General features: G+C 40.3%; 1 protein-coding gene across 1 annotated transcript; it reads right to left on the reverse strand.

Moving 5' to 3' along the window:
- Positions 1 to 1,394: 1,394 nt before the first annotated feature.
- Positions 1,395 to 27,709, reverse strand: accs (1-aminocyclopropane-1-carboxylate synthase homolog (inactive)). The gene is made up of 19 exons (XM_088339161.1): positions 27,561 to 27,709; positions 25,526 to 26,209; positions 22,799 to 22,930; positions 21,618 to 21,963; positions 18,789 to 18,795; positions 18,300 to 18,551; positions 16,850 to 16,909; positions 15,673 to 15,743; positions 14,361 to 14,430; positions 10,795 to 10,861; positions 9,696 to 9,793; positions 7,618 to 7,695; positions 7,446 to 7,546; positions 6,237 to 6,326; positions 6,088 to 6,133; positions 5,818 to 5,959; positions 4,739 to 4,881; positions 4,455 to 4,608; positions 1,395 to 2,587 (listed from the first exon to the last, which is right to left on the reverse strand). The coding sequence occupies exons 2-19, from the start codon at positions 26,172 to 26,174 to the stop codon at positions 2,175 to 2,177; spliced, it is 2,919 nt and encodes a 972-aa protein (XP_088195287.1). The 5' UTR covers positions 26,175 to 26,209; positions 27,561 to 27,709; the 3' UTR covers positions 1,395 to 2,174.
- Between the last annotated feature and the right edge of the window lie 110 nt (positions 27,710 to 27,819).

The raw sequence follows: 27,819 nt of genomic DNA on the forward strand, positions 1-27,819 counted from the left end.
AAGTTGGTATTTAATGTAACCTCCGCAAACACAGAAATGTAAGAATTAACACCAGGTATCTTGTTGATACCAGTCTTTTTATCAATACTTGGAATGGTAGCCATTTACAAAGTGGTGGGCCATCAGGGCCTGCATGGCCTTCTCTGCTGGCCTAAAAAAATATATCCAAATCATGTGATGTTAATACTATTTTGTCCATGAATGCAAATTGTCTGACAGGCCTCTTTCATTGTTTTTCCTTTGGTTGCGGTTCTTGCAGATGTTCCTTTATCTTTAAACATTTAACCAAACACATTTCGCCCCAAAAGACTTGTGGCTGTAATTGCAGCTAAGTATGAACTCAAAGGGGGGCAATATTTTTGCAAGGACTAACTTTCAATTTTTGGTATTTGTTAGAACATTATAAACTTTCGGATATTTCTTTTCACAATTCTCTCTCACATGTCAAGTCAAGTCATGTTTATTTGTATAGCCCTTAATCACAACGAGTCTCAAAGGGCTGCACAGGTTATTGCAAACCACAGACTATTATTACAGACTATTATGACACCATCCCCTGATCTAAAACCGACATGAGGGCTAGGAAAAACTCAAAAACCTCAACATGAGGAAAATGAAGAAACCTTAAGAAGGGACTGCACATGTGGTAATCCCCCATCCAGGATGATCAGGCTGCAATGGATGTTGCAATAACAAATAATACACAGATATTGTCAACATAAAATATAGGTTATTCATATGCTGTTGAGTAGAAGTGTGTTTTAATCTTAGATTTAAACATTTCCACTGAGATTGCAGATCGGATCACATCTGCTGGGCTGACATTTTGAATAAGAATCTGTTCTCAATTGATAAAAGCAAATTGGATGTGTTAATCATTGTTTTGGCAAATCTGGCATTCAATTTAGCTTACAAAGAATGAAGTCCAGACTCAAGAGTCTTCAGCTGGTACAAAATGCTGCAGCGAGGCTTTTAACTAGGACAAAAAAGTCTGATCACATCACGCCGATTTTAGCTAACCTGCATTGGCTCCCTGTTAGCCTAAGATGTGATTTCAAGGTTCTCTTAATATTATACAAAATCATACATGGACTTGCTCCCTCATATCTTTCAGATCTGATGTCCCCCTATGTTCCGGTCCAAAGCCTTCATTCTGAAACCACTTGTCTACTGGTGATCCCAAGAGCCAAGAAGAGTTCCGCTGGTTCGAGAGCGTTCTCCATTCGGGCACCGGTGCTGTGGAATGCTCTTCCTCCTGAGATCTGATCTGAAACTCAGTGGAAATGATAAATCGAAGCTTAAAGCACACTTCTACTCCATAGCATATGAATAACCTATATTTTGGGTAGACAATATCTGTGTATTATTTGTGATTGCAACATCCTTTGCTGTCTGGTAGTCCTGAAAGGGGGATGCCACATGTGTGGTCCCTTCTCAAGGTTTCTTCATTTTCCTCATGTTGAGGTTTTTTATTTTTTCCTTGCCCTCATGTTGTTTCCAGATCAGGGGATGGTGTACTAATAGACAGCAAGCCATGTATTATTTGCAAAGATGACGAACACAGTGCTCTCTCTCATTGCCGAGAAAAAAAGCTTTGCATTCACTGCCATGCCCCAGGGCATTCTCGACGTGATTGTCCAGTGAAGAAAGCTGTCCCACTGCCTCAGGGAAACTGACTGGTCTGCTTATAGGGGAGAATAGTCCAGATCAACCGAGTATGCCTCCCACCACTAATGTGATGTCTGGTAATCCCGAGAGGGGGATGCCACATGTGCGGTCCCTTCTCAAGGTTTCTTCATTTTCCTCATGTTGAGGTTTTTAAGTTTTTCCTTGCCCTCATGTTGGTTCCAGATCAGGCGATGGTGTAATAAATGTCAGAAAAAATAGTCTGTGTAATAACCTGTGAAGCCCTTTGAGACTCTTTGTGATTAACGGCTATATAAATAAAAATGACTTGACTTGACAAAAAGCAGGACTAGTACTGTTCTTAAAGCGACTCAGTTCTCCCATCCCATCTTCTTGCGAGAGCGTCCCCCTAAAAATATCAACAGCCTCCTGGCGGCTCTCCTTGTTGAGGTTGTTGCCATCAAGATAAAATGACAAGAGGGATTCTTAAGTGCTGCCTGCTGTAATTTGGCAGCAACATCTTTTGTTTTTTTTTCCTCTTCGCATCTTTACTTCCCGGCGCGTGCCAGCAATGCTTTAAACACATCAAGAATCTCCGGGTCCTCCCCAGCAGACAGCTGTGGCGTGTTCTTTTCCAACCAATCGGTGGAGCGGATTTGATGCTTGAGAGTACCAATCAGAGCGTCCAGGCTCTCTACTGGCTCTGAGGCTTGGCAGTCGAGCAACACCAAGTCATCGGGGCTCAGCGAGCTGGTGTGGAGAACTGAAGTCTCCTTCAGCTGGTCTGATGACTTGCTCTGGGGGGAGGATGTCGGATTTTCAATTGCGGCATTCTCTGAAAGTACGCCGTCCTCTTTGGCTCGTCTCCCGCTCTCCTCACTGGCTTTGTTGGCGACGAAAGAATCCCTGTTGGTGTCGCGTTCTTTGAGTTCTTTTAAGGCCTCTCGGAGTCTTTTCAAACCTGAAACAATACGAACAAATAAAACGCAGTCAGGATTTGGTATTTAGTTAATGAGCAGAGCGAAACTGAGCTCACAGCAGTATGAATGCAAATACTATATAAAAATAATTCACTTTTTTTGTCAATAGCTACGTCAGGGGACGGGAACCTATGGCTCGCGAGCCATATATGTCTCTTTCTATGAGTACCTGTGGCTCAGAGACAAATTTGATTGCATGCAAATTTTCTCCATCTCGTTCAGAACTTGAAACATTAACCCTGTTCAGATGCACGCAAAGCCAAACCAAAACTGAATTCGACAGCAGTACTTCGCAGAATACATAGGGCAGGTTTTTGACTACAATTTACAGTCAAGGTGTCGCACCAAAAAATACTCGTTTTGGCTGTACAACGCTTAAGAATCCTTTATATAAAAGCTCACTATATAATCTGTGTTCAGTGTTCAGATACCTTATGATGAATCCACAGAACAAACTGTAAATACGCCAAAACCCTTGAAGAAAACAAAGTTATTTCATTGGGTGAGTGGGAGGGATGGGTGGAGCTATGCACAAAGTGCAAGCACTCCCTCCCATCTCTTGCTCTACGCCATCTGCGCCAAAGGTAAGCACAGGCTCCCTGTTTGCAGACTGTTGTGATGTTTTTACAAAATAACTGCTTGCATCTGGTTTTGAAACCAATATGTATGAAAAAAAGGGCCAAAATGAGTTTAACCAATCTTGAGTCATTGCAAGAAAGAGACAAGTTCAAAGTGGTATGTTTGTGATTTTTGGGAACAGGCTCTGACGTTCTCTTTTCATAATTTTTATCAAATCATCAAAAATAAATGTGCTGAAGACTAAGCTTTTGTCTGGGGCGCGGGTTATGCAATTTCGTAAATTCGTCTCATAATATATGGTGTGGCTCTTTCCCAAAATAAAATTAACATATTTTGCTTTTATGGCTCTTTGAGTCAAAAAGGTTCCCGACCCCTGTTCTACGTGAATGAATGCTTATTCCGTATACTATATTTTACGTCCGTAAGGCACACCAAATTATAAGGTGCACCCCCAAATAGTCTTTTGTCATATGTTCTTCATACATAAGGCACACATGACTATAGGGCGCGTGAAATTTGAGAATACTGAGAGATAGATAGATAGATAGATACTTTATTCATCCCCTTAGGGAAATTCACACTTCCAGCAGTCTCCTTTGTTGTCTATTAACAGATTAACAGGATGCCCTCGGGGTGCTTTGTTGTAGTTTAGCCACAGCGTAGTGGATGACGTCTCACGCTAGTCCAAAAGTTCGACGTCCCTGCAGCAGATGGAAATCTTTGTGCCCAGGGTTACACCACCTCGTGTTCACATAGATGGCGAGTCCGCCTCCTCTCCACTTCCAGCACAAAAAACTGAAACACTTGCAAATACACTACCTCATACAGATGTAAAATTGTATTCACGCCTATGCTCACTTTGCACAAAGTTGACTATTTTTTGCACAATGTTGACTATTTTTGCACTTAACGCATATTGCACTAATACGACCCCAAAACTGTATGTAACATCCTACATGCCCACATTTCTTGTGTAAATATTGTGTAATTTATAACCTTTATCTCCTTTGTTCCTTTTTATTGTGTAAATTATAACCTTATCTTCTTTGCTCCTTTATCTTGTTTGTTTTCTTTATCCTCACCCGGTAAATGTGATACTAGAGTGCCACGCCGAATTTCGTTGTCACAATATGTTCAACCCATTTTGTAACAATGACAATAAAGGTATATTCTATTCTATTCAAGGATGGAAATCCGTGAAGTAGCAAAACTGCGATACATTAGATTACTGTACACACAAAGGCATCCATTGTACATGTGCTGACATACCGAGTTCAAGGTGGTTGCGATGGTCAGAAAACACGATGCGAAACCAGCCGGGCGTGGAGCAGAAGAAGGCTTGCCCGCAGCTTAATAAAACTTTGTGTTTGAGGAAGCACCGCCACATCCACAATTCTTCCTCAAATGACGGTGCTTTAAGAAACTATCCAAACACACAGGAAAAGAGTGAACACGCAGTGACTTTCCCCTTTGCAATCAATTCAATCGCCTCTGCACAAAATTAGCATGTGATTATCAAGCCCGGCATCAAAACGTGACCTTGCTCAAATTACCTTCCTGAAGTCAGCCCAGACATACAAAGCAGCCGGCTTGTCCAGGTAGTCAATGCCCATCGTCTGTAACGTCTCTGTCAGGTAGCAGCGAGCGGCTTTCAATCTTCGTCTGTTCTCCGGCAAAAACTCTGTGCTTATCCACTCTGCAGCATCAAAACGTAAAGCGTCATTAGCCACAAAGCAGTGAAGTCCATTTTAGGACGAATATTTGTGCAGTAGAGTGAAACGCAGGGTTGGGTAGGGTCACTTTAACTGGATTACTTTCAATTACTTTTGGATTACTCCAATACCAAATATGCTAGTAAAAGACAAAATAAACCAAATCTGAATAAAATGATGACTCACAACACGTGGTAAGCTTTCTCTCCTGGCTTTGATCTCTTTGATCTCCGGCAAAACTAACATCAAATGCGACAGAAACAAAATGAAAATAAATCTAAACTGCTTGCCAACATCATTTTTGCCGTTCCTTGTATTCAGTTACTCCCCAAGCCTGCACAAAATGTAGTCATTTTATTCATATTTAGTTTTTTTTTTTCTTTTATATTTATTTTATGTTCGTTTTGCCGGAGATCAAAGAGATCAAAGCCAGGAGAGAAAGCTTACCACGTGTTGTGAGTCATCATTTTATTCATATTAAGTTTCTTTTGTATTTTATTAGCATATTTGGTATTGGAGTCATCCAAAATTAATTGAAAGTAATCATATTAAAGTAACCCTACCCAACTCTGGCTAAATGCTATGAGAAATCAATTGATTGACATCACCAACACAAAACAAACCACTATTTTCCATTTAAAATATTATATTTTTAATTTCATTATTGATGAATAAACCATTCAATGTTAGGATTTGTTTATATTCTGCTTGCCCATAATGACAATTCTGGTCTTTTCGGGGTCTTTGAATCTTCAGTTCTCAATATTATCAACATGTCACTCTTCTCCAGGGTTTTATTAGCATATCATCCTCTAACATTCGGGAAGATTTGCTTTGTGCATTTAACTCTCTATGTCTTAACCAATGAATTGAAAGTAATCCAGTTAAAGTAACCCTACCCAACCCTGACTACGGCATACCTCTGTCCTGAAGAAGTTGTGCAACCTGATGCTGAGTTGTCCCAGAGATACCATGCAGTGAACCTAAATGGGCCAAAGCCTCCACAAGGTGTGCGTTCTCTGTATAAAGTGTGCCGACTCGGTTTCCAGACATTGCAAAGTCCTGGGAAGGGCAAAACGAAGTCAAGGGAGACAGTGCTGACGGCAAATCTTGCGCGAGGAAAAGCTCGGAATTTACAATTCTTTCAGGAGTCGTTAAAAAAACCGAACGCGCCGGAGCGCAGCACGTACCTTGCTCAGCCCCCACATTATATGTGTCCTCTGTGGGTCGGGCAAACTGAAATAAGGGCACATCATTAGCAGTTAAGAGGCGATCTTCAGCTATAATTGTCATGATAAAGGGTGTACATGAGTAATAAGGGAAGAGGTTAACACCGTACCTTTCCAGACTAAGGACACTGTGAAATGGGAGGGAGTCATCAAAGACCGTCAGCATGTACACTTCATCTACGATAGCATGGAGCTCATTTCTATGACAAGGGAAATAGAATAAAGAAAAGAATATACCTTTATTGTCATTGTTACAACATGGGTTGAATATATTGTGACAATGAAATTGGTCGTGGCACTCCAGGTCCACATTTTACAGTGAGGATAAAGAAAACAAAGAAGATGAAGGAACAAAGAAAATGTTTGTACTGTCCTTTTTGCAGGCTTTGTTTTCCTCCGGAGGGGGTGTATGAGGGGGTGAGGGACAGACAGAGATGGACAGATCCAACTAGATGTTTGATCTTACTGTACGCACGGTCCAGTATTTTTCCCCCTGGTTGCTCAGTCCACATATTGAATGAATTTGGGGAGTACTGTCCTTAAGTATGCCTGATTGAGGTCGCCGTTATCACTTCAGATTTTTCAGTTCATATATTCTTTGTGGTTTGCTGTCCCGCCACAGTTCTAATGCCTTCTCAAGGTCCAATCCATTATCATTCTCCTCATAGCGTCACCAGGAATATAATTGAGTCCATTTTGTCAGAAAATTCCTTTTCTTGCTAGGAGTATTCTTTTGTTTATTTTCTTTCGTCGAATCGTTCGCTTCAACACACTCCGCGATCTTCCGAAGAATTTCTCTTTCCTTTTTTTCGTGCCGGAATTATTGCCGTAGTTATCACTTTCTGCATTACGTTTCGACTTATTACTGACACTGAAGAAATTGCCAATTGTTGATTTTCACCTAATACGAACTGTTTTTTCGGAGGCATACTTAACCTTCCCCCTTACTCGACGACAACCACCACAACAATGAGGCCATCTCGAAGCAACGAGATCTCGTTTGCCAAGATCGGCGCGAGACCAAAACAACAATGGCGGATCTGCCTGACCAAAAGTTTGGAGTGGGGTAATTCTTTGTTAAACAAAAAAAAAAGGGATCGGGTAATAATGACAATTTTGTGTCAAAAAAGTTGATTTGAGACTATGCGTCCCCAGCAAAAATGATGCGTCTAGGACGCAGGGACGCGGGCAAACCAGAACACTGCTATCATTTCTGCTGTGATGCAGATCGACTTTTCAAATCCATTGCATGTCATTTTCTTCCAATAAATGATCTTGTCATTTAGCACAGAATGTTCTAAATGGGGATGAAAACCCACCTTTTGGCAAACTCCAGGAAGGATAGCATTTCCTTTGGGGTGTAGATCTCAGCAAGAGGGTTGTGGGGATTCATCAGTATAATTCCTCGAATGTTCTCCCCCTAGTTCACAAGTAACAGTTTATCATAAATGGAACAGAATATATTGGGATTTATCCAAATGCGTTGAATACCTCTTGCTTAGCTCTTTGTAAAGCTCCTTCCAATTTGTCTACAGTGAGGTGAAAGGGTCGACCATCTTTGTCACCATCCTAGAAAAGTTTTTCAAAATACGAAGTCAGGTCTCGATGGCAAGCGAAAGCTTGCTGTTGAAGGATTTTATATTTTATTTATTTGACTATAAGGGATTTTATACAATTTAGTTATTGAATGCAATGAATATTTTTCACAGAGGAGGCTGAAGTTCGATGACAGGTCGCGCCGTTCCAAGTGTGGAGTGTTTTGGCTGGGGAATTTTGATAACGGGGACAAGAGCTGACGCCGGAGGAGCCTGTGACGCGGGAAAGGAGACATTGTTTGGAGAAGTTGTTCTGATAAGCTTTGTTGGTGTGAATTTTTTTAGACGTAGCGGCGCCTTTCGGCGAGGAGGTGGTGAAGCTGGCACCCATGGGAGGGGCCTTCGTGACGCACCGGTCAGACAAGGTGGCGACTAGGTGGAGGCCACGTTCGGGACACTTATGGCGTTCACTCAGGCGATAACATAAAAGTCGCATTTAGTTGGAAATGTGAAAAATCTCAAAAACATCGGATTTTACCCCCCAAAAAATCGAAATAGAGCATTAAACTCTACAGCAGGGATTGGCAACCTATGACACGCGTGCCAGCAGTGGCACGCAAGGGGTTAACCAGTGGCACGGGAGCGCACGGCAAAATAATAATGATTATATTTTAGAAATGCGCATTTTTACTTGGAATTTAGACATTTTCAGTTGTGCGCAGTGTTATTTAGAGGCTTTACGTTAGCGCCCCTTCTCCTCTGCTTCGTGTGTCAGTGTGTGTTTACGCGGCGCAGAGGAGAGATCCGTGTTTTAACCTAGCCAACAAAACATGCGAGCGTGATAAATGAACGAATCATGACGGCTCCTCCAGCAAAAACATCTCGTTCTTTCCAGCCAGCATGGACAGACAAATGAGGCTTTGTGCAAAAAAAAAAAAAACGTGCTGTTTTGTGCATTATGCCTCGAGAGCGTTGTACCTCGCACAGAAAGTGTTAAACGTCATTACAAGACAAAACATGAAAAGGAATTCAAGGATGAGTCTGACGTGGCGGAGACATTAAAACGCGCAGTGTCCAGGTACGGCAAATAAACACAGACCCTGAGGACCTTTGTCACTGCTAAAAACACCACCACTGAAGCAAGCTATCACATTGCTCACTGCATAGCAAAGCACAGAAAACCATTTACTGATGGCGGATATTTTAAAGGAGCGTGTCTGTGTGAGTGTATGCGTGTGTGTGAGCGTGCGTGCCTTCTTCTTTGCTGCTGTTATTTCAAGTTTCTGCAACAAGATATCATTGATGAATGGTATGGTAACTGTCAATAGCAGTTGTTTTTTTATTGTAGTTCATTGTTAATGAAGAATGGTTGATTCTGGTTAATTCTTGTGACAAAAAGTTGAAGTCATGGATGGCTACAGGCCTTTCCACTTGTTATTCACATTCATTTTTTAGTTGATTGATGAACAAGAATAGTGAAAGATAAATTGGTCAGTTATACCAATGTTTTTCAACCAGTGTGCCGGGGCACACTAGTGTGCAGCTGGAATTTGCCAAATTTTATCTTTCCAAAAAATCAGGCCATTATTCAGTATTATTGCAATCTTTAGACGAGGAACTGTAATAGTCATCCATATCAGTAGGTGTCAGTAGATTTTTATATACTTTTATATACTGAGCAGTAGCTCAGGAGGTGGCGCGCTCGTCTTGGGATTTTTTGCTGGCTAAGCTGAAAGAAGAGGGGGCCAATATTTTTGCAATGGCTACTTTTCAGTTTTTTCCATGTAAATACAAAACATTATGTATAAAACATTGAAATATTTTGGCTCCACTTCACACTTGTGTAGGCACATTAGGAGGGCAAAATGTCACTTGGATACTAAATAATACGAAGGAAGTACAGGGAAACTCTTAAAAAATGTACTGTATGTAGTGAAATACTTCAATTACGAGAGTTTAAAAAATGCTTAACCCGGCTTTTCGAGGGCCCGCTGTAGTTTTAGGATTTGAATGCATCCAATAATAAAGGTCTACCTCACAATCCAGTGGGACAGGATACAACATGACATCGCTGTACAACTTCAGGTCATCTGTAATAGCGCCATAGAAAGGGCTAGGAATGAGAATCGAATCTGCAAAAACAAAAGACAAACAAATTGTTGATATAACACAATATTTGGACATGCAATTACCGTAAATTCCGGACTATAAGCCGCTACTTTTTTCCCTAACTTTCAACCCTGCGGCTTATTCAGTGATGCGGCCAATTTATGTCATTTTTCTAACGGCCGCTAGTGGCGCTCGAGTGTTGCTACCATTAACTAGCCTCTCAAAGCTATATTATTATTATTAAAGCTTTGAAAACTCTCTCGGTGTACAGTCTTTCTTTGTAAATATGTGTAACCCATGTATAATATGTATTTGCAACTGTATATTTTTGTAATGTATTTATTTTAGGCACTTATTCTGATATGTTTTGCACGGGTGAACAAAAAATGAGGGGCGGAACAAACGCTGGGTGCCGAGTTTAAGTGGGGACTGCTAAAGGTGAGGGACAGACAAGGAAAGAAGAGGGGGTAAAAAGTTGGTTAAAGAAAAAGGAGTTGCGTGAGTAAATGTGTTCATCTGATATATTTTTCCCACCCTTACCTTTGGAAATATACAATTTTTTACTTGGATTACTTTCAACAGGACCCGGACTCTGCAGGTCTGCATCAAACCTTAAGTACCGGTATCATTTTCCGTTCATTTTGCCGGCTGTGATTTTTGGACTGTGGACTTTAATGAAAGGCCATTTGGTTTCAATCGCGGGACTTGAAGTCGGGTTTGGGTTAATTTTGTGTTTGTGTTACATGTTTAAATGTGGGCGCATGCGGCTTATATACAGGTGCAGCTTGTGTATGTACAAAATCGGTTTTCCTCTCAAAATGTGGTGGGTGCGGCTTATAATCAGGTGCGCTCTATTGTCCGGAATATACGGTACATATAAAAAAATATCGAATGAAATTAAAAAATGGATTAGACCACTAGTGATAAAGATTGCAGCACAATAAAAATTGACTTGTTTTTTTGTATCTGACATTCACTAGTAAGTATTACTTTATAATTAATTCATTTCCATTTTGGGTCCTACCTTTTGGGTCACAAATGGCAGCGGCAATGCTCGAAAAAAGTGCACTACATCCATTCATCACCACGACCTGAAAATAAAAGAAAAAAAAGACAATTTCACAAACCGAAATAACCTGATCAGACAAAAAAACATTCAAATACCTAAACTTAATGGTGATTTGGCAATACAAGTAATCCAGTAACTACTGCGGTATTCAAAACATTCCTTATAAAACGGCACAACTTCATTAAACAACAAAAGGCTTCGAAAACTGCTGTCATGGAGTCTAACCTCTAAACCAGGGATGTCAAACTCAGTTTGGCTCTGGGGCCTGATCCATATTTTTTTTATAAGGTGGGTTGTGAAGGATTTTATACATTTGACTATAAGGGGTTTTATACGATTGAAGACAAGTTACATTTGTTGAGTGCAATGAAGATTTTCACTGAGTGGGCTTCAGGTCACGCTGTTCCAAATGCGGAATGTTTTGGCTGGGGAATTTTGATAACAGGACTCTGACGAAGGACGTCAGGCATTGTTTTGATAAACGCTCTGCTGTTTTGAGTTTCTCCAGACATCGAAGGGAGGGGGTGGACCCCACGTGGAGGCTTTCCGGGAGGAGCCGGCACACCATCTTGCGAAAAAAACGTGGGCCGAAAGAGAGAAGCAGAGGATCGAGAGAGGAGGCTTGACGGAGACTCGAGCGACACTAATTCGGCTAATTCGGCCATATATTCGATGGAGTTCACTTAGCTAAATTATTTAAGAAATTAAATCTGCCCCCGTGTGGAAATGCCGGTCTCTTGTTCATTTTTCATCAAGAAACGAGCGCGCATTGTTAGGTGAATGTAGATTGTGCTTGGTTAATGGAGTCAGATAACTAGTTCGAACAATTTAGTAAACGGTACGTTATAATATTTAATTCCTAACAGTTGAATCAGTAAAACAAAGTCAACTCCAAATGTTTTACTTTTTCATTCTAAATAATAAGATGCTAAGAACCTAATCATTTCTTGTTGAAAATAAAATAAAAAAACATAACTCATTTAAATTAAGAACAGTTTTAAATTGGGCCGTAAAAATAAACCCCAAAAAACAATGACTACCGAAAATTCCGGACTATAAGCTGCTACTTTTTTTCCAAACTTTCAACCCTGCGGCTTAATCAGTGATGCGGCCAATATATGTAACTTTTCTAACGGCCGCCAGCGGCGCTTGAGTACAAAAGGTAAGATTTAGACCGGTGGAATATATGCGCCGAGGAAGACTGCAACTTTTTGGCTTCTGCATAAATTAAATTAGCGTAAACATACCCTCATCATGCAAAATGCAAAAAGAAAGGCACATGACGCAGCACATGAGGAAGATGAGGACGGTTTACCGTGATTTTTACAAGTACGGTATGTTTTTTTAACAGACCCGTTTACTGTGTTGCGAGCGTGTTGCTACCTTTAACTGCCCTGTCACAGGCACCGTTTGGGAGGAAAGTTATATTATTATTATCAAAGCCTTGAAAACTCTCTCGGTGTACCGTCTTTCTTTGTAAACATGTGTAACCCATGTATAATATGTATTTGCAACTGTATATTTTTGTAATGTATTTATTTGTATTTATTTTAGACACTTATTCTGATATGTTTTGCACAGGCGAATGAAAAAGAAGGGGCAGAACAAACGCGGCGTGACGGGAAGTGGGGTAAAGGTGAGACCTGTTTGTGGACGCGGCGGACAATAGTGGATATATATTTTTCCCACCCTTACCTTTGGAAATATACACTTTTTTCCTTGGATTACTTTCAACGGGACCTGGACTCTGCAGGTCTGCATCAAACCTTAAGCAGAGGTATCATTTTCCATTCAATTTGCCGGCTGTGATTTTTGGACTATGTACTTTAATGAAGGACATTTAGTTTCAATCGCGAGACTTGAAGTCGGGTTTGGGTTAATTTTTTGTTTGTGTTCCATTTTTTAATGTGGGGGCATGCGGCCTATATACAGGTGCGGCTTGTGTAAGTACAAAATCGGTTTTCCTCTTAAAATGTGGTGGGTGCGTCTTATAATCAGGTGCGCTCTATAGTCCGGAATTTACGGTAAGTTAAAATATGCATTGTTTTAAAGTTGTTCTCTTCCTTGCCTTTTCAGTTGGCAATTTTTATGAAGTCAAGCCAAAATAACGCCCCAAAAACATGGATTAACTCAAAATGCCCACTGCTTCACTTTGAATCGGAAGTTTCAATCGCTTTAATGAAGGCGCACCAGAAAACAAAACAAAAACAACGACTAATTTGAAATAAAAACTGTTTTCTATTTGTTCTCTTTCTCGCTCTCTCAGTCGGCAATTCGGCTTTTCGGCTTTAATGAAGGCGCACCGCGAAAGCAGGAAAAAAAACTAATTTAAAATAAGTAGTGTTTATCTTTGAAATCTAGAAGTTTCCGATTCTCTCTCTCTCTCTCAGTCGGTAAACCCGCTTTAATGAAATTGCACGCCCCCTAAAAGAAAAAAGGGCGACGCAACTTCACAGATTTTCACTTTTCTCGGATCATTCTGGAACTCATTAACTGCGAAAACCCAAAATATCACAACTTTTGATAGAAATCACCTGGAGACTCGTTTCTTTTTTGACAACCTTGAATGTCCAAAGTTTTTCTCTATTTACTTTTTTCCTTTGTTTCTTTCTTTTCTTTTTTTCTGATTTTTTTCCTTCTTTTTTGTCCTCTTCCTTTTGTTTCTTTTTTTCTCAGCTTTTCACTACTTTTTCATTTTGAGCATTAGCTCAGGAGGTAGAGCGCTCGTCTTGGGATCAAGAGATCGCAGGTTCGATTCCCGGCTCCCTTGTGTTATATGTCGAAGTGTCCTTGGGCAAGACACTGAATCCCTAATGCCCCCAATAAGCAGGTCAGCGCCTTGCATGGGCGCTATTGGTGTGTGTGTGGATGGGTAAGTGTGAAGCACATTGTAAAGCGCTTTGGGAGGTCATTGACTTTTGTTTCTTTTTTTCCTCAGCTTTTTGCTACTTTTTCATTTTGGTATTTTTTCTTTTTCGTTCTATTCCCCCCTTCCTTTAAGTCATTTTGTGCATAATTTTACATCATATTTGGTCATGTTGGGATTAAAGAAGCAAAAACCACCTGAAGAGCCGTTTAGGACCCGGAAGAGCCGGTTCCTTTTAGTGAGCCGAGCCGAAGAAGCCGGTTCTCGAAAAACTCTACTGACTTTACTCAACTTCGTTCTACTTCGACCTTGACTTCAACATACCGCATTTAGAACACAACCCTGAGGGGAACCTGTGTATTTTTACCTTCATGCACCGTAACTTTGACTTAATTCGCTTCTTAATTAGCAATTTCGAGCCCTGATTTTTGTGAGCTGGCTGGATTTTCTTGTGCGCGGAAAAGCTCTGGGCAGTGCGCAATTGCGCATGCACGCAGCTTAGAGGAAACGTGACAAGACAAGGCTATTGTGACCATTTTAATGTCGTGGTATTCCTTTTATCATGATCTCCGTAGAAATGAAAATGCGGAGGGATATGTGTCCTAATTAAGCTTACCGTCAGAGGCAAAGAATAGAAATCAAAAATCCCACTCACATTGTCAGCTTTCAGTTGCTTTGGAGAACGACAATAATGGGCTAAAAACTCAGCAACCACCTCTCGCAAGCTGGAATGACAAGATTAAAATCATTAAAGCACAGGTGTCAATCATGTGGCCCGCGGGCCGGATCAGGCCCGCCAATGCTTTTAATCCGGTCCGCGAGACATTACAAAATGAAGCACAATAGAACGATGAGTTGAAGTATTAAATATGGCCACTCGATGTCGCCAAAGCCAGGTGCCACTCACAAAACAACTGTAACGGCCTCTCTCTTTCTTCCTCTCATTGTAGGTCTTTCTCACGCTCTCTTATTTACTTCTCACTTTTCACTCTCTCTTTCTATCTCTCTCTTTCTTGCTTTCACTCCTTCTTTCACTCTCTGCTCACCCTCCTTTTTAAATCTCTCTTTTGCGCCGTTTTTTCCTTTCACTTTCTTTTCTCTCTCCCTCTCTCTTCAACCATGTCTTTTCTCACGTTCTCTCTTCCACTTTTTTTCTTTCTCTCTCTCTCTCTCTCTCTAAGTATCTCAAACTCGCTCGTTTTTCCTGTCTCCTCCTCCTTTTCATCTCCCATTCTTTTATTTGCTTTCCCTGCCCCTTTGTCTCGCTTTCTCCCTTTCCATATCGAACTCTCTTTATTTGTATCCTTCTTTCTTCTTTTTATCCCTTTCTATATTGTGCCCTCTTTATTTCTCCCTCTTTTTTCCTCATGTTGAGATTTTTGAGTTTTTCCTTGCCCTCATGTTGGTTCCAGATCAGGGGATGGTGTAATTATAGTCTGAAAAAATAGTCTGTGTAATAACCTGAGAAGCCCTTTGAGACTCTTTGTGATTAAGGGCTTCACAAATAAAAATGACTTGACTTGACTCTTTCCATATCGAACTCTCTTTTTTTGTATCCTTCTTTCTTCTTTTAATCCCTTTCTATATTGTGCTCTCTTTATTTCTCTCTTTTTTCTTCATGTTGAGGTTTTTGAGTTTTTCCTTGCCCTCATGTTGGTTCCAGATCAGGGGATGGTGTAATTATAGTCTGAAAAAATAGTATGTGTGATAAGCTGTGAAGCCCTTTGAGACTCTTTGTGATTAAGGGCGTCACAAATAAAAATGACTTGACTTGACTTGACTCTCCCTTTCATTTGTTTCCCTTTACATCTCTCTTTTTTCCTTTCTCTTTTTCACCCTCTTTCTTTCACTGTACTGTAATCCACTGGTCCGGCCCCCGAGAGATTTTTTTTCGAGCATGTGGCCCCCAGCTAAAATGAGTTTGACACCCCTGATTTAAAAAATAGCTTTGTTATTTTCCGACTTACAATGCATGTCCTCTCCAGTCCCCATACTGCAACAATGCTGGTTCGACATGCAGCATGTCAGACTGGGTCAACTATAGTAGAAAGAAAAAAAGATATATACTTTCTTATTAACTGTAAAATTGATGAAACATATACAGTGGAACCTCGGTTCTCGACCATAATCCGTTCCAGAACCCTGTTCGAAAACCGATTTGTTCGATCACCGAACTCATTTTTCCCATTAAAAAGAATCTAAATCGTTTTAATCCGTTCCAACACCCTGAATGTTTACCTTGAATGTTTAACGTGAACATAAAGCCAACCCAAGCTAATCGTGCGTCCGCGTTTTCGTAATCTTCCGTACGAGAGATTACGCTAACATGAACGTGTAAAAATAAAAAAATCAGGTCGTTTACAAGTCATTTAGCACCCGGGTCTCCACAACAAGTGGTGAGCGGTTCATTGGAAAGGGGGCTCCGTTCCAACACCCTCAATGTTGGGCTCCGTTCCAACACCCTGAATGTTTAACGTAAACTTAAAGCTAACCCAGGCTAATCGTACGTTCGCGTTATCGTAATCTTCTGTACGAAAGATTACGCTAACATGAACGCGTAAAAATAAAAAAATCAGGTCGTTTACAAGTCATTTAGCACCCGGGTCTCCACAACAAGTGGTGAGCGGTTCATTGGAAAGGGGGCTCCGTTCAAACACCCTCAATGTTGGGCTCCGTTCCAACACCCTGAATGTTTAACTTAAACTTAAAGCTAACCCAGGCTAATCGTACGTTTGCGTTATCGTAATCTTATGAATAGGATTTCTTACCTTTGTGGTGGTCAGCAGAAGGCGCTCGCACACCTCCTTCATATTTGGCTATTATTTCTTTCTTAAATGCAATAGTTGTACGCACTACTTTTCCTTTTTCACCTGTAGCAACTTTGCTGCTTGCACGGACTTTCTTCGGAGGCATAATAAGGGGCTAAAACACCCGTACGCCGCTCAGCATCGCACCCTAGCGTACGCACTCACGCATTACTGGCGTTCGAACCCCGATTTTTTGACCGAACAGCGAAGCAAGAATTTCTCAAAATTTTGGGTCAAACACCGATTTGTTCGAACTGAGAGGCGTTCGAAAACCGAGGTTCCACTGTAAATATCAAATCATTATTGGGTGGAGCAACAGTCAGCACATATTGGTTACCCTTTTCTGAAGAAGATCAAAGCAGAGCTTGTTTTCACTTGTGCCCATATTGACAATACCCTGAAACATTTGCAAACAATTGAAATCACAATTACTGTATTCAGAAAATCTCCCGTATTTTCCAGACTATGTGACACGCTTGTTTTAAAAGGGTTCCTGTTGCTGTAATGGTTTCTCCAGAATAGTGACGTAAAATGAGGCGGTTAAGACTACAGTATTCGTCAGCTGTCATCGTGGAAACATAAGGTCAAAATTACGTGGCTATATAAATTCAAGATTTTTTCTCATATATTTTTACTTTTTTAGAATAACATTATGAATATTATTACTGCATTTAGAACATAACCTATTATTGTGCTAGGCACCTGCAGATGAGAAGTGAAGGACAGAATTCTCTTGCCTCACAGCAGAGGGCCACAGTGAGACCAAAGATTATGATTTGGCTTTGTCCCAAACAATATACTCAGTGATCTTGTTAGCAAGTTAAAACCAAGTATTTTGGGGTGTTTACAGTTTGTTCTGTGGGTTTTCATCACAAAGTGTCTCAACGGGGAACATACATTGTTTTATGGGCTTCCACATACAGAATTTCATGGTGACCTAATGCCTAAATGGGGTTTGTTGGTGTAACACTTTGACTCTAAACTGTAATCGGCTCGCTACAGTTTAACTGTACGGGTAAGGTGTATCGACATTTCGTTCTGTGTGCATGGTTACAAAGAATGACAATAAAATTCAATTCTATTCTTCTTCTTCTAATGGGGAGTATACTCTTTATATACAGGACCTGTAATCTGTTGACGAGACTGTATATTTTGGACCTAACCTTTCACTTTGCATTACTTTTGGATTACTCCAATACCAAATATGCTAATAAAAGACAAAGGAAACTAAATATGAATAAAATGATGACTCACAACACGTGGTAAGCTTTCTCTCCTGGCTTTGATCTCTTTGATCTCCGGCAAAACTAACATAAAATGCGACAGAAACAAAATGAAAATAAATCCAAACAGCTTGCCAACATCATTTTTGTCGTTCCGTGTATTCCGTTACTCCCCAAGCCTGCACAAAATTTACTCATTTTATTCATATTTAGTTTCTTTTGTCTTTTATTAGCATATTTGGTATTGGAGTAATCCAAAAGTAATTGAAAGTAATCAAGTTAAAGCAACCCTACCCAACCCTGGTCTTCTTTGAGTGCAGGTTTTATTACAAGTTTTGGGGTTAACCTAACAATCTCCGAGCCACATATAATCACGAGAAGAGCCATATCTGGCTAGCGAACCGCCGGTTCTTGATCCCTATCCTACATCATGATCAACAGCACTTGATTTTGAAAAAACGTGGGAACAAATGTTTCGCCTCTTTAACTCTTGTGCAACTAAGTGTATAGTCCAGAAAGTACGTTATGTGCTCAAGGTTATCAACACTGGAAAAACTCACTCACATTGGGGTGGTCCACACCATACTTGTTCGCTTCATAAAGAGTAAAGCCTTCCAAAAGGAGGCCTTGGTGCTGCCGGATGCTGTTCCCACGTTTGGACAGGTAAGCGCTGGCCTCAGGAGTCTTGGCAAGACTCAAACTTGCCATGCCGGCACTTGTTGGCGAGCAGAACTTGCGTGATGGGAGTGGTTTCGACTTGTCGGGCCCAGTAGAGGAAAGGGAGTTAGCCAGCGTGACTGCTTGAGATGAAGTTGCCTTAAAAGGTATTCCGAAACAGAGACAATTTTTTTAATTAGGCACAGAAATTGTTGTGCTTCTCCCCACAACTATGCAAATATATTGCAAAATATTCCTAGCTTCGGGAGCAATGTTCCCTGTAATTTTCCACTGGTCTGAGCGTCGTTGAGCAACGCTTGAAACCACAGTGAGCAACAGTGGTTTCAAACCGTTTCCGGCAATGCAAAATTATTTTTCACTTTTGAATGAATTGACTAATGTACTATTGCAAAAGTTGTGCGGCCTACAAACGTCATTTGTTTTTACAATTCTTTCACAAGATTCCTGGTATCTGTTGTCACATAATACTAACATTTTGGGGGGCTTATTTAGTCGGTTGCGCTGTTACATTTTTCTTGCTTTTTTGTTCTCTGATTTATTTTCCCTTTATTTGTTTCTTTAGTTTTTATGGCTTTTTTCAGATTTTTTTCCTGCTCTTTTTTTCTCTTTTTTTCTCAGCTTTCCACTACTTTTTCATTTTGCAATTTTTTCTTTTTTGTTCTATCCCCCTTCCTTTAAGTAATTTTGTGCATAATTTTACATAATATTTGGTCATATAGGGATGAAAGAAGCAAAAACAACCTGAAGAGCCGTTTCCATTTAGTGAGCCGAGCCGAAGAAGCCGGTTCTCGAAAAACTCTACTGACTTTACTCAACTTCGTTCTACTTCGACCCTGACTTCAAAATACCCCTGTATTTTTACCTTTATGCACTGTAACTGTGACTTCATTCGCTTCTTAATTGGCAATTTTGAGCCCTGATTTTTGTGAGCTGGCTAGATTTTCTTGTGCGCGGAAAAGCTCTGGGCAGTGCGCAATTGCGCACACACGCAGCTTAGAGGGAACATTTGCCGGGAGACTTGAGAAATTTAGTCTCGAAGTTTATGTATCTGGCTTGTTTGCTGTAGACCTGTGACCTCATTAAAGTAACACAACACTTTCAAAATGGCTGATCCTATTAAAATGTGTGAGGCTAGCTCCGAAACACACAGCGATTGCAGTGAACAAAATTTCTTTGACCCCGATTTTATGACCCATGATGACGAAAGAATGTTGCAGACAAATATGTCTAGAGAAAAAAAACAGAACAGTTATAGTGCCGGAAAATTACTGAATTTTACATTTGTGATAAAGACAGATAAAATGATCGTTTCCTGAACACAGACTGATAGTAGGTTGTGTTTAAGGCCCTTATTCAGGGTTTGTACACCTTTTTAGGGCCAAATTCAAGCACTTTATAAAGACTTTCACAGCCAATTTTTCAAATTTTCCAGGACCGTTAAAAGGACTGATCTTGTGTGAAACATGTATTTTGCAGATCCACAAATATACTTGCCATTTTTCATAAGCGATTTTTAATCTTGCATGTGCTTTTAACAATAATATGATTTTTAGATTGTGAGTAAATTGTGTTATATTTGTGGATCTTACCAATAGATGTGTAAATATTTGAGATGATTTTTTTCCCACATAAGAGTTGTGTAAAATGACTCACATATAGCTTACGTTTTCAGTTGCAGGCCATTTTTCCCATTAGTTTACCACTGTGAAATGCTACCATAATTTTTTGCATGGCCCATGATAAATGTCAATAATTGATACGTAATCCTTGCACTAATACACATTTCATATACCCGGTTTCGGTGTAATATAAACCTGTAGACAACCCAATGACGCTTCATTTAAAAATGCCATACAAGCTAATGCCAGCTGCCATTAATCACGATGGAAAAAGGGGCGGCAGGAGGTAGAGCGCTCGTCTTGGGATCAAGAGATCGCAGTTCGAATCCCGGCTCCTCCGTGTTAAATGTCCTTGGGTAAGACACTGAACCCCTAAAGCACCCAATAAGCAGGTTAGCGCCTTGGGAAATGTGAAGCACACTGTAAAGCGCTTTGGGAAGTCTTGACTTGAAAAGCGCTATATAAATGCAGATCATTTCATTTCATTTCCAAAAGAAATGCAATGGCAAAGCAAAGCCAGCAGAGAGCACTGTTAGCGTCATTTTTAAGCAGACATGGCAACCATTTCAAGCACTTCACACAAAATCCAAACATTAAAATTCAGACAATTTCCATGATTTCAAGCACCTGTACAAATCCGGCTCTCAGCATCATTACTGTATTTGTAGGATAAATTACTATTTGAAAGTGTTATTAGTGATAAGGAAGACGTGTTTTGTATATTTGGATCATTTTGGGTGGTCGGGAACAGGCCAAATAGATTTTAAATATTTCACATCGGGAACATTTGTTTGATTTATGAGCAACTCGAGCTACAAGAACGATACTGTAACGCAGGGTTCAGGAACCTTTTTGACCCAAAGAGCCATAAAAGCAAAAAATGAAAAAGAAATTGAGAGAGCCACATCATATATTTTCAGACAAAATTGAAAAAACTGCCAAACACGCTCTCTAGACCAAAGCTAATTCTTCAGCACATTTTATTTCACTGTGTGTCATTTGATGATTCAATCAAATGTATGAAATGATAATAATGCCAAATCCTGTGTCCCAAATCAATGTAAATATGCCATTTACAATTCGTCTTCCACCTTCAGTTAAGAGCGTTGAGGCAATTTTTTTCCATGAAATTTGTCCTTAATAATGCTTTCAAAACAATGTGCATGCAAAGTTCTATTGTAAAAATGTCACTAATTACTGCAAATAATAAGCATATTGTCACATTCACTTTCGGTGTAGATTGCCCTGTGCGAGAGAGAAAGAAGGAAGTGCCTTGCGCTGTGTGCAGGGATTCGCTCACCTGTACTGCTCACCCAATCAAAGTCGTTTGCCAGCGTTTTTATTTATCAGTTTAAATGGTTTCTTATCGAACTTCTGCATGAAGTCGCTTTGGCTTTATACGGACCAAAATCGGGGTGAAATCACTTGACTTTGGAACGCCACTGAGAGATGTATAATAGTTACATTTTATTTCTGAGCCATTCGTACTCATGAAAAGAGTCGTACATGGCTCCCGAGCCATAAGTTCCCTACCCCTGATCTAGAGGTACCAATTTACATTATTTTTAAGAAAAAAAGCATGTACTTTTTCCCCACAAGCATGTTTGGGGTTACCTGTAAAGCTGAATGATGATCAAGCAAGGAGACGGCAGAATCGCTTGGCGCAGTTTCTGTGGTGGCAGCCGCTCGTCTTACTGCGGTTAGCGCCCCAGTAAGCGTGCTGAACAGGTGCAGTTCATGCTGGCGGGTCTGCTCGTCTCTTCTGTCTTCCTGCTTCTGTCTCCGCTCATCGGCCTGCAGCTCCTTTTCCAGCCGGGCCTCCTCCCAGGAGAGGAGGCGGTCCTCTCCTCGTTTTGGTGCAGACGAGGGAAGGAGGCCCTCTTTAAATGCCTCATGCGGCAGGGCAGCATCAATCTTGGCGACAGTTAAACCTGCGGTGAGGAGAAAAACATGAGATCAGGGGCCAGATTATTTAATGAATGGCATAAAATATGTGCCTTGGCTGGAGGGATGGAGATCTTTTTGGAGGCTTACGTTGTCACATAAATCGCTCGATCCGCTAAAGAAAATCTCTCTACCTACAAAATACAACTTAACATGGTCATGGTGGGGCTCTCTCCAACACTGAATTTATCCTTATGTAGATATTCGACCTACGGTTTAGACTCACATCTAAGCTGAATTTACAACTACAAAATAAAATACTGAACTCAAGGAGTCGGCTTATATGTATATAATTGGTTTTGTGTCACCGGTAGCGCGTCGGGGAAGGGGGCGTGGCTTATACAGGAACTCAACGGGGCAAAAACGCGAGCACAAAATTGATGGTAAAAGTATGCTTAATGATGGTATTTTTAATCGGTACAAATATTTTGGAGAAGAAAAGAAAAAGACTCGGACAGTACCCGAAAATGGAAAAGAAGAATTAATTGTGATTTAAGATTTGATTATTATGAAATGAAAGGAAATGATCTGCAATTATATAGCGCTTTTCAAGTCAATGAAGACTTTACAATGTGCTTCACATTTACCCATTCACACACACTCACAACACCAATAGCGGCCGTGCAGCCATGCAAGGCGCCAACCTGCTTATTGGGGGCATTAGGGGTTCAGTGTCTTACCCAAGGACACTTCGACATGTAACACGGAGGAACCGGGATTCGAACCTGCGATCTCTTGATCCCGACAAACAAGTATTGAGCGGGCAGGCCGGTGGTTAGCGCGTGTGCAGCACAGGTCATGGGTTCAAATCCAGCTACCAACCTTCCTGTGCAGGGTTTGCATGTTCTCCCCGTGGGTTTCCTCCGGGCACTCCGGTTTCCTCCCACATTCCAAAAGCATGCATGCGAGGATAATTGGCCGGCAGGGCAGCATCAATCCTGGCAGCAGTTAAACCTGCGGTGAGGAGAAAAACATTCGATCAGGGGTGTTGAAATAAGATTCTTACAGGGGCCAGATTATTATATTAATGGCATAAAATATGTGCCTTGGCTGGAGGGATGGAGATCTTTTCGGAGGCTCACAATTAATTAGGACTTAAGATTTGATTATTAAACTATTATTGAGCGTTTTTTCCTTCACTACATTTTATTCTATTGTAGAGCATTTTTGGGGAACAAAATGATCAAATAAAATAATGGAAATATTTTTTTAAAAATGGTTAAACAAAAAAAAGCCATAACAACAATTAAATTAATTCCCGTTAATGAAATGAAAATGAAATGATCTGCATTTCTATAGCGCTTTTCAAGTCAATCAAGACTTCCCAAAGCGCTTTACAATGTGCTTCACATTTACTCATTCACACACACTCAGACACCAATAGCGGCCGTGCAAGGTGCCAACCTGCTTATTGGGGGCTTTAGGGGTTCAGTGTCTTAACCAAGGACACTTCAACATGTAACACGGAGGAACCAGGAATCAAACCTGCGATCTCTTGATCCCAAGACGAGCGCTCTACCTCCCGAGTTAATGCCGCCCCACAAACAATTATTGAGCGGGCAGCACGGCGGCGCAGTGGTTAGCGCGTGTGCAGCACAGTTCTGAGGTCATGGGTTCAAATCCAGCTACCAACCTTCCTGTGCGGAGTTTGCATGTTCTCCCCGTGCTTATGTGGGTTTCCTCCCACTTTCCCATAACATGCATGTCAGGTGAATTGGCCGGTCAAAATTGTCCCTAGATGTGAATGAGCGAGCGAATTGTCTGCCCTGCGTGCCTTGTTCAGGGTTTCCCCTGCCCACTGCCCGAAGATGGCTGGGATGGGCTCCGGCACCCCCGCGACCCTACTGAGGATAAGCGGTGCAGATAATCAGGGATCAGAATGGAGATTTTCATTTTCAGCTGAAATAGCCAGGGTCCAGGAATAAAGCAGGGCGGAGCCCACCCGGCCAATTTTTCTAACGGCCGCCAGGGTGCGCCAGAGCAATAAAGGAAAGAGTGAGACAGTCAGATTTTGAATTTGTTTGCTACGCAAGAGAAAAAGTGAAAAAGTCGGAATGCCTTTGGGGTTCAAAAACAGCGGAAATCCACGGATCCGCGGAAAATTCTGATCCCTGGATAATGGATGGACAATTATTGAGCGTTTTTTTCATCAATATTTTTTTTCTTCACTACATTTTATTCTATTGTAGCGTATCAACAGAGCATTTTTGGGGAACAAAATGATAAAATAAAAGTTTTTTTTTTTTTTTTAAATGGTTAAAAAAAAGCCATAACAACAATTACATTAATTTCCGTTAACTGTTTATCTAACTCAACTATATAACAAGAGAGTGACAAAAATAACACACTAACACACGAACATGTATTCAAAAGTCTTTCTGCTATATATTTTACATAAAAATGTTAAACCGAATATGGGAACCTAAATGATTTTATATATGTTATAGACAGAAGTTAAAGTTTCTTTAAACTCTGCTAAGACACCCAAATACTAGTTTTCAAATTGTATATTTTATTCAAACTAAATATGAATAAAATTACTGAATTTTGTGCAGGCTTGGGGAGTAACAGAACACATGGAACGGCAAAAATGATGTTGGCAAGCTGTTTGGATTTATTTTCATTTTGTTTCTGTCGCATTTTATGTTCGTTTTGCCGGAGATCAAAGAGATCAAAGCCAGGAGAGAAAGCTTACCACATGTTGTGAGTCATCATTTTATTCATATTTAGTTTCTTTTGTCTTTTATTAGCATATTTGGTATTGGAGTAATCCAAAAGTAATTGAAAGTAATCAAGTTAAAGTAACCCAACCCAACCCTGTATGAGACCTCCACGGCCATGTTTGCTTGATGTAGTTTACCCTCTATCCATCAGCAATATTACAGTACCTAGCAAAAGTATTGCCATTTTTCTACATTTTAGGATTCAACTTAAAAGGACAGTGTGTAATATTTAGTGCCTCTTAGTGGTACAAAAAAACTTCATACAAAAAAAAAAACCTTGATTTGAATAATAGGCAAAAATACATGAACAAATGCTATTATTTTTATTATTTTGTCCGGCATCCTGCCGCCACTCTGTGCTGGCACTGGCCCCTGCCCGCACCACAAGACACAGTGCCTTCTAGTGGTCAAACATTACACATTGGGGCTTTAAAGCTAATAAACTAAAAATATTTTCTAAGAATCAACAACTCCCCGCGAGCCTGGTGCGGATAAGCGGCAAGTGACACACAATTGTGAAGAGGAACCAAATTATTTTAACATTTCATATTATATTTACAACAAAATACTGAAAAGTAGATACTGAAAAAATATTAGCCCCTTGTTTTTTCATTTCAGCCAACTGACTCCAGATATTTACTGATGACTTCTTAATGATCCAATGTCGACCTAAATGACTACCAATGACAAACAAATGAATAAAGTTTTTTTTCTAGCACTGGGAGGCTCTAAATAAAACACAATGTCCCTTTAAATCTTTGCAATTGGCCATAATGTCATGTCTGTTGCAAAAACAATGTACCATTAATTGAAAAAAGGTTACAACCTGAGGGCAAACTTCTTGATTGAGCAGAATTTTCTCCTTGACCAAGTGTGTCTTCTGTTCCCAAGAATAATTGTCCATCTGTTTCCTGTTCACCTCTTGGTCTGCATTGATTTGGTTGCGCAAAATTAGCATTCGACGGATTTTTAGGTTTCATTTCATCCTCGTGTTTGATATCCGGATGGTCTTCAGTTTTCGGGGGCAGACCAATCAGAAATCCATGCGAAGAAGTTGGACCAAGAGAGTCTTTTAAAGAATTCTCCTTCAGGAACAAGTCACTCTCACCTGGGCTCTGAGACAATTGCTTGGACCCAAATGTCCAACTCTGGAGTGGATTGTTCACTACTGGTCTTTTAGCTAAAACCTGATCCATTGCTTTGTAGAATTTCCAAGATCTCAGTTTATGGTTATCCTTAATTCGACGGTACTCCAGTTTCATCTTTTTAATTTTCTCCCTGCACTGGTCACCGGTGCGGTATATGCCCTTTTCCTGCAGAATGAGTGCTATGCGGTCAAATACACACTGGTTCTGCAAGGAGTTTTCCAGTCTTCCTATCTGGATGGACTCATCAGACCACAACTGGAGGAGCTCCACAATCTCTTGGTCTGTCCAGTGGCTTCCCTGCTCGTGCCTCCTGCAATGGGGGTCCATTCTTCCACTAGATGGCGTTCAAGTGATCTTGGTCCCTGCAACAATATGAAAAAAAATAAATCTACTGTATTTATTCACGTTTAACATATGGGTTTTTTCACCTAGAAAAGAACCAAAAGTTTTGAGTCACATGCATACCTGTCAACCTGTACGTTTTTGCCGTACAAAGTACGTTTGTTGTGCATTTTAAGATGTGTACCAAGTACAAGAAAATCTGTACAAAAAACCCAAATTAGTCAATTATGGGTACTATCCGGTATACACCGACTCTCACCAAACGGCAAATCAATCAAGTCTAACCAGTTCGCCCCAGTAGCCTCTATCTCTGTATCGTTTTTTTTTCGTTTCAAACGAAGCGAGCGGTTTGATGCTACTGTGCGCATGCGTCTGCCGCCTGGGGATTTCCCATCATGCATCATTCCGTGGTAGTTGTGAAGTGAAAGGAAGTCAGTCTCTTTTTAGATAACCAGCTTTTTCAGCTCAACTCATTGAAGAGAGCCGGCTCTCAAACGGCTCACTTGCTTTGATACATTGTATTACGAAGTATTATGTTGTATAAAGAAGTTGAGAAAAAAGGAAGTATAAAAGGAGAAAATGAAAAAAAGACAGGTTTGTGGTTATCCCTTTAACCAGTATATTACAAACAAGAATTTAATGCAGAAAATGAACTCATAATTTGAATAAGAAAATGTATTATTCTACTGAATAATATTTGCATGTATTTTTTCCTTCTACAGTGAACGTCCAAGCTCCTTCATTTTCAGGGTTGGGTAGGGTTACTTTAACTTGATTACTTTTAATTACTTTTAGATTACTCCAATACCAAATATGCTAATAAAAGACAAAAGAAACTAAATATGAATAACATGATGACTCACAACACGTGGAAAGCTTTCTCTCCTGGCTGTGATCTCTTTGATCTCCGGCAAAACTAACATAAAATGCCACAGAAACTAAATGAAAATCAATCCAAACAGCTTGCCAACATCATTTTTGCCGTTCCATGTGTTCCGTTACTCCCCAAGCCTGCACAAAATTTAGTCATTTTATTCATATTTCGTTTCTTTTGTCTTTTATTAGCATATTTGGTATTGGAGTAATCCAAAAGTAATTGAAAGTAATCACGTTAAAGTAACCGTATCCAACCCTGTACGTTGACAGGTATGAAATCCTTTCTTTCGGAGTTCTTTGCAATATTTTGCTGAATGTGTCCTAATACACGTGCACCATTTTATTAAATGTTTTGGTATTAAAAATTGCTTATTTAAAAATAAATTTGATGTACATTGAAATCTGTTGTCATAGCCACATTTTTTCTGAGGGTTACCTGAACATACAAAAGAAAACAAAATAATATTTCTCACTGCCAAGCATTTGCTTTCTCACCGTCAATTAAAAATGCATATCCTTGAAACACATGGTTATCTTCTTCTCCTGAAGTGAAATTTTATACTTTTCCTGGCGTCCGTTTTATGACATTTGATGAGCATTTTAGAAGGCTCCAGCGTCATTATTTATTATGGAAATCGGACTTCGTTATTAAAACAAACTACTTCCGGGTCAGCTGTGCTGCGCATGCGCGCAGTTTATTCCGGGATAACTGTCCCGTGGCAGTCGGCATCGTGCTTTCCAGCTTACCGGTCTT

The sequence above is a fragment of the Urocampus carinirostris genome, chromosome 7 (assembly GCF_059441175.1).
Source record: "Urocampus carinirostris isolate Australia breed hairy pipefish chromosome 7, RoL_Ucar_1.0, whole genome shotgun sequence".
Classification (NCBI taxonomy): domain Eukaryota; kingdom Metazoa; phylum Chordata; class Actinopteri; order Syngnathiformes; family Syngnathidae; genus Urocampus; species Urocampus carinirostris.

Bases quoted from the DNA above. Each gene is read 5' to 3' on its own strand.
- accs (XM_088339161.1), bottom strand. From the start codon at position 26,174: ATGGACCCCCATTGCAGGAGGCACGAGCAGGGAAGCCACTGGACAGAC. The intron at 16,910-18,299 runs GTGAGTGAGTTT...CAAATGTTTCAG, and splicing joins ATGGTGTGGACCACCCCAAT to GGTATTGTCAATATGGGCAC. The intron at 14,431-15,672 runs GTAAGTCGGAAA...TTGTCATTCCAG, and splicing joins GACTGGAGAGGACATGCATT to CTTGCGAGAGGTGGTTGCTG.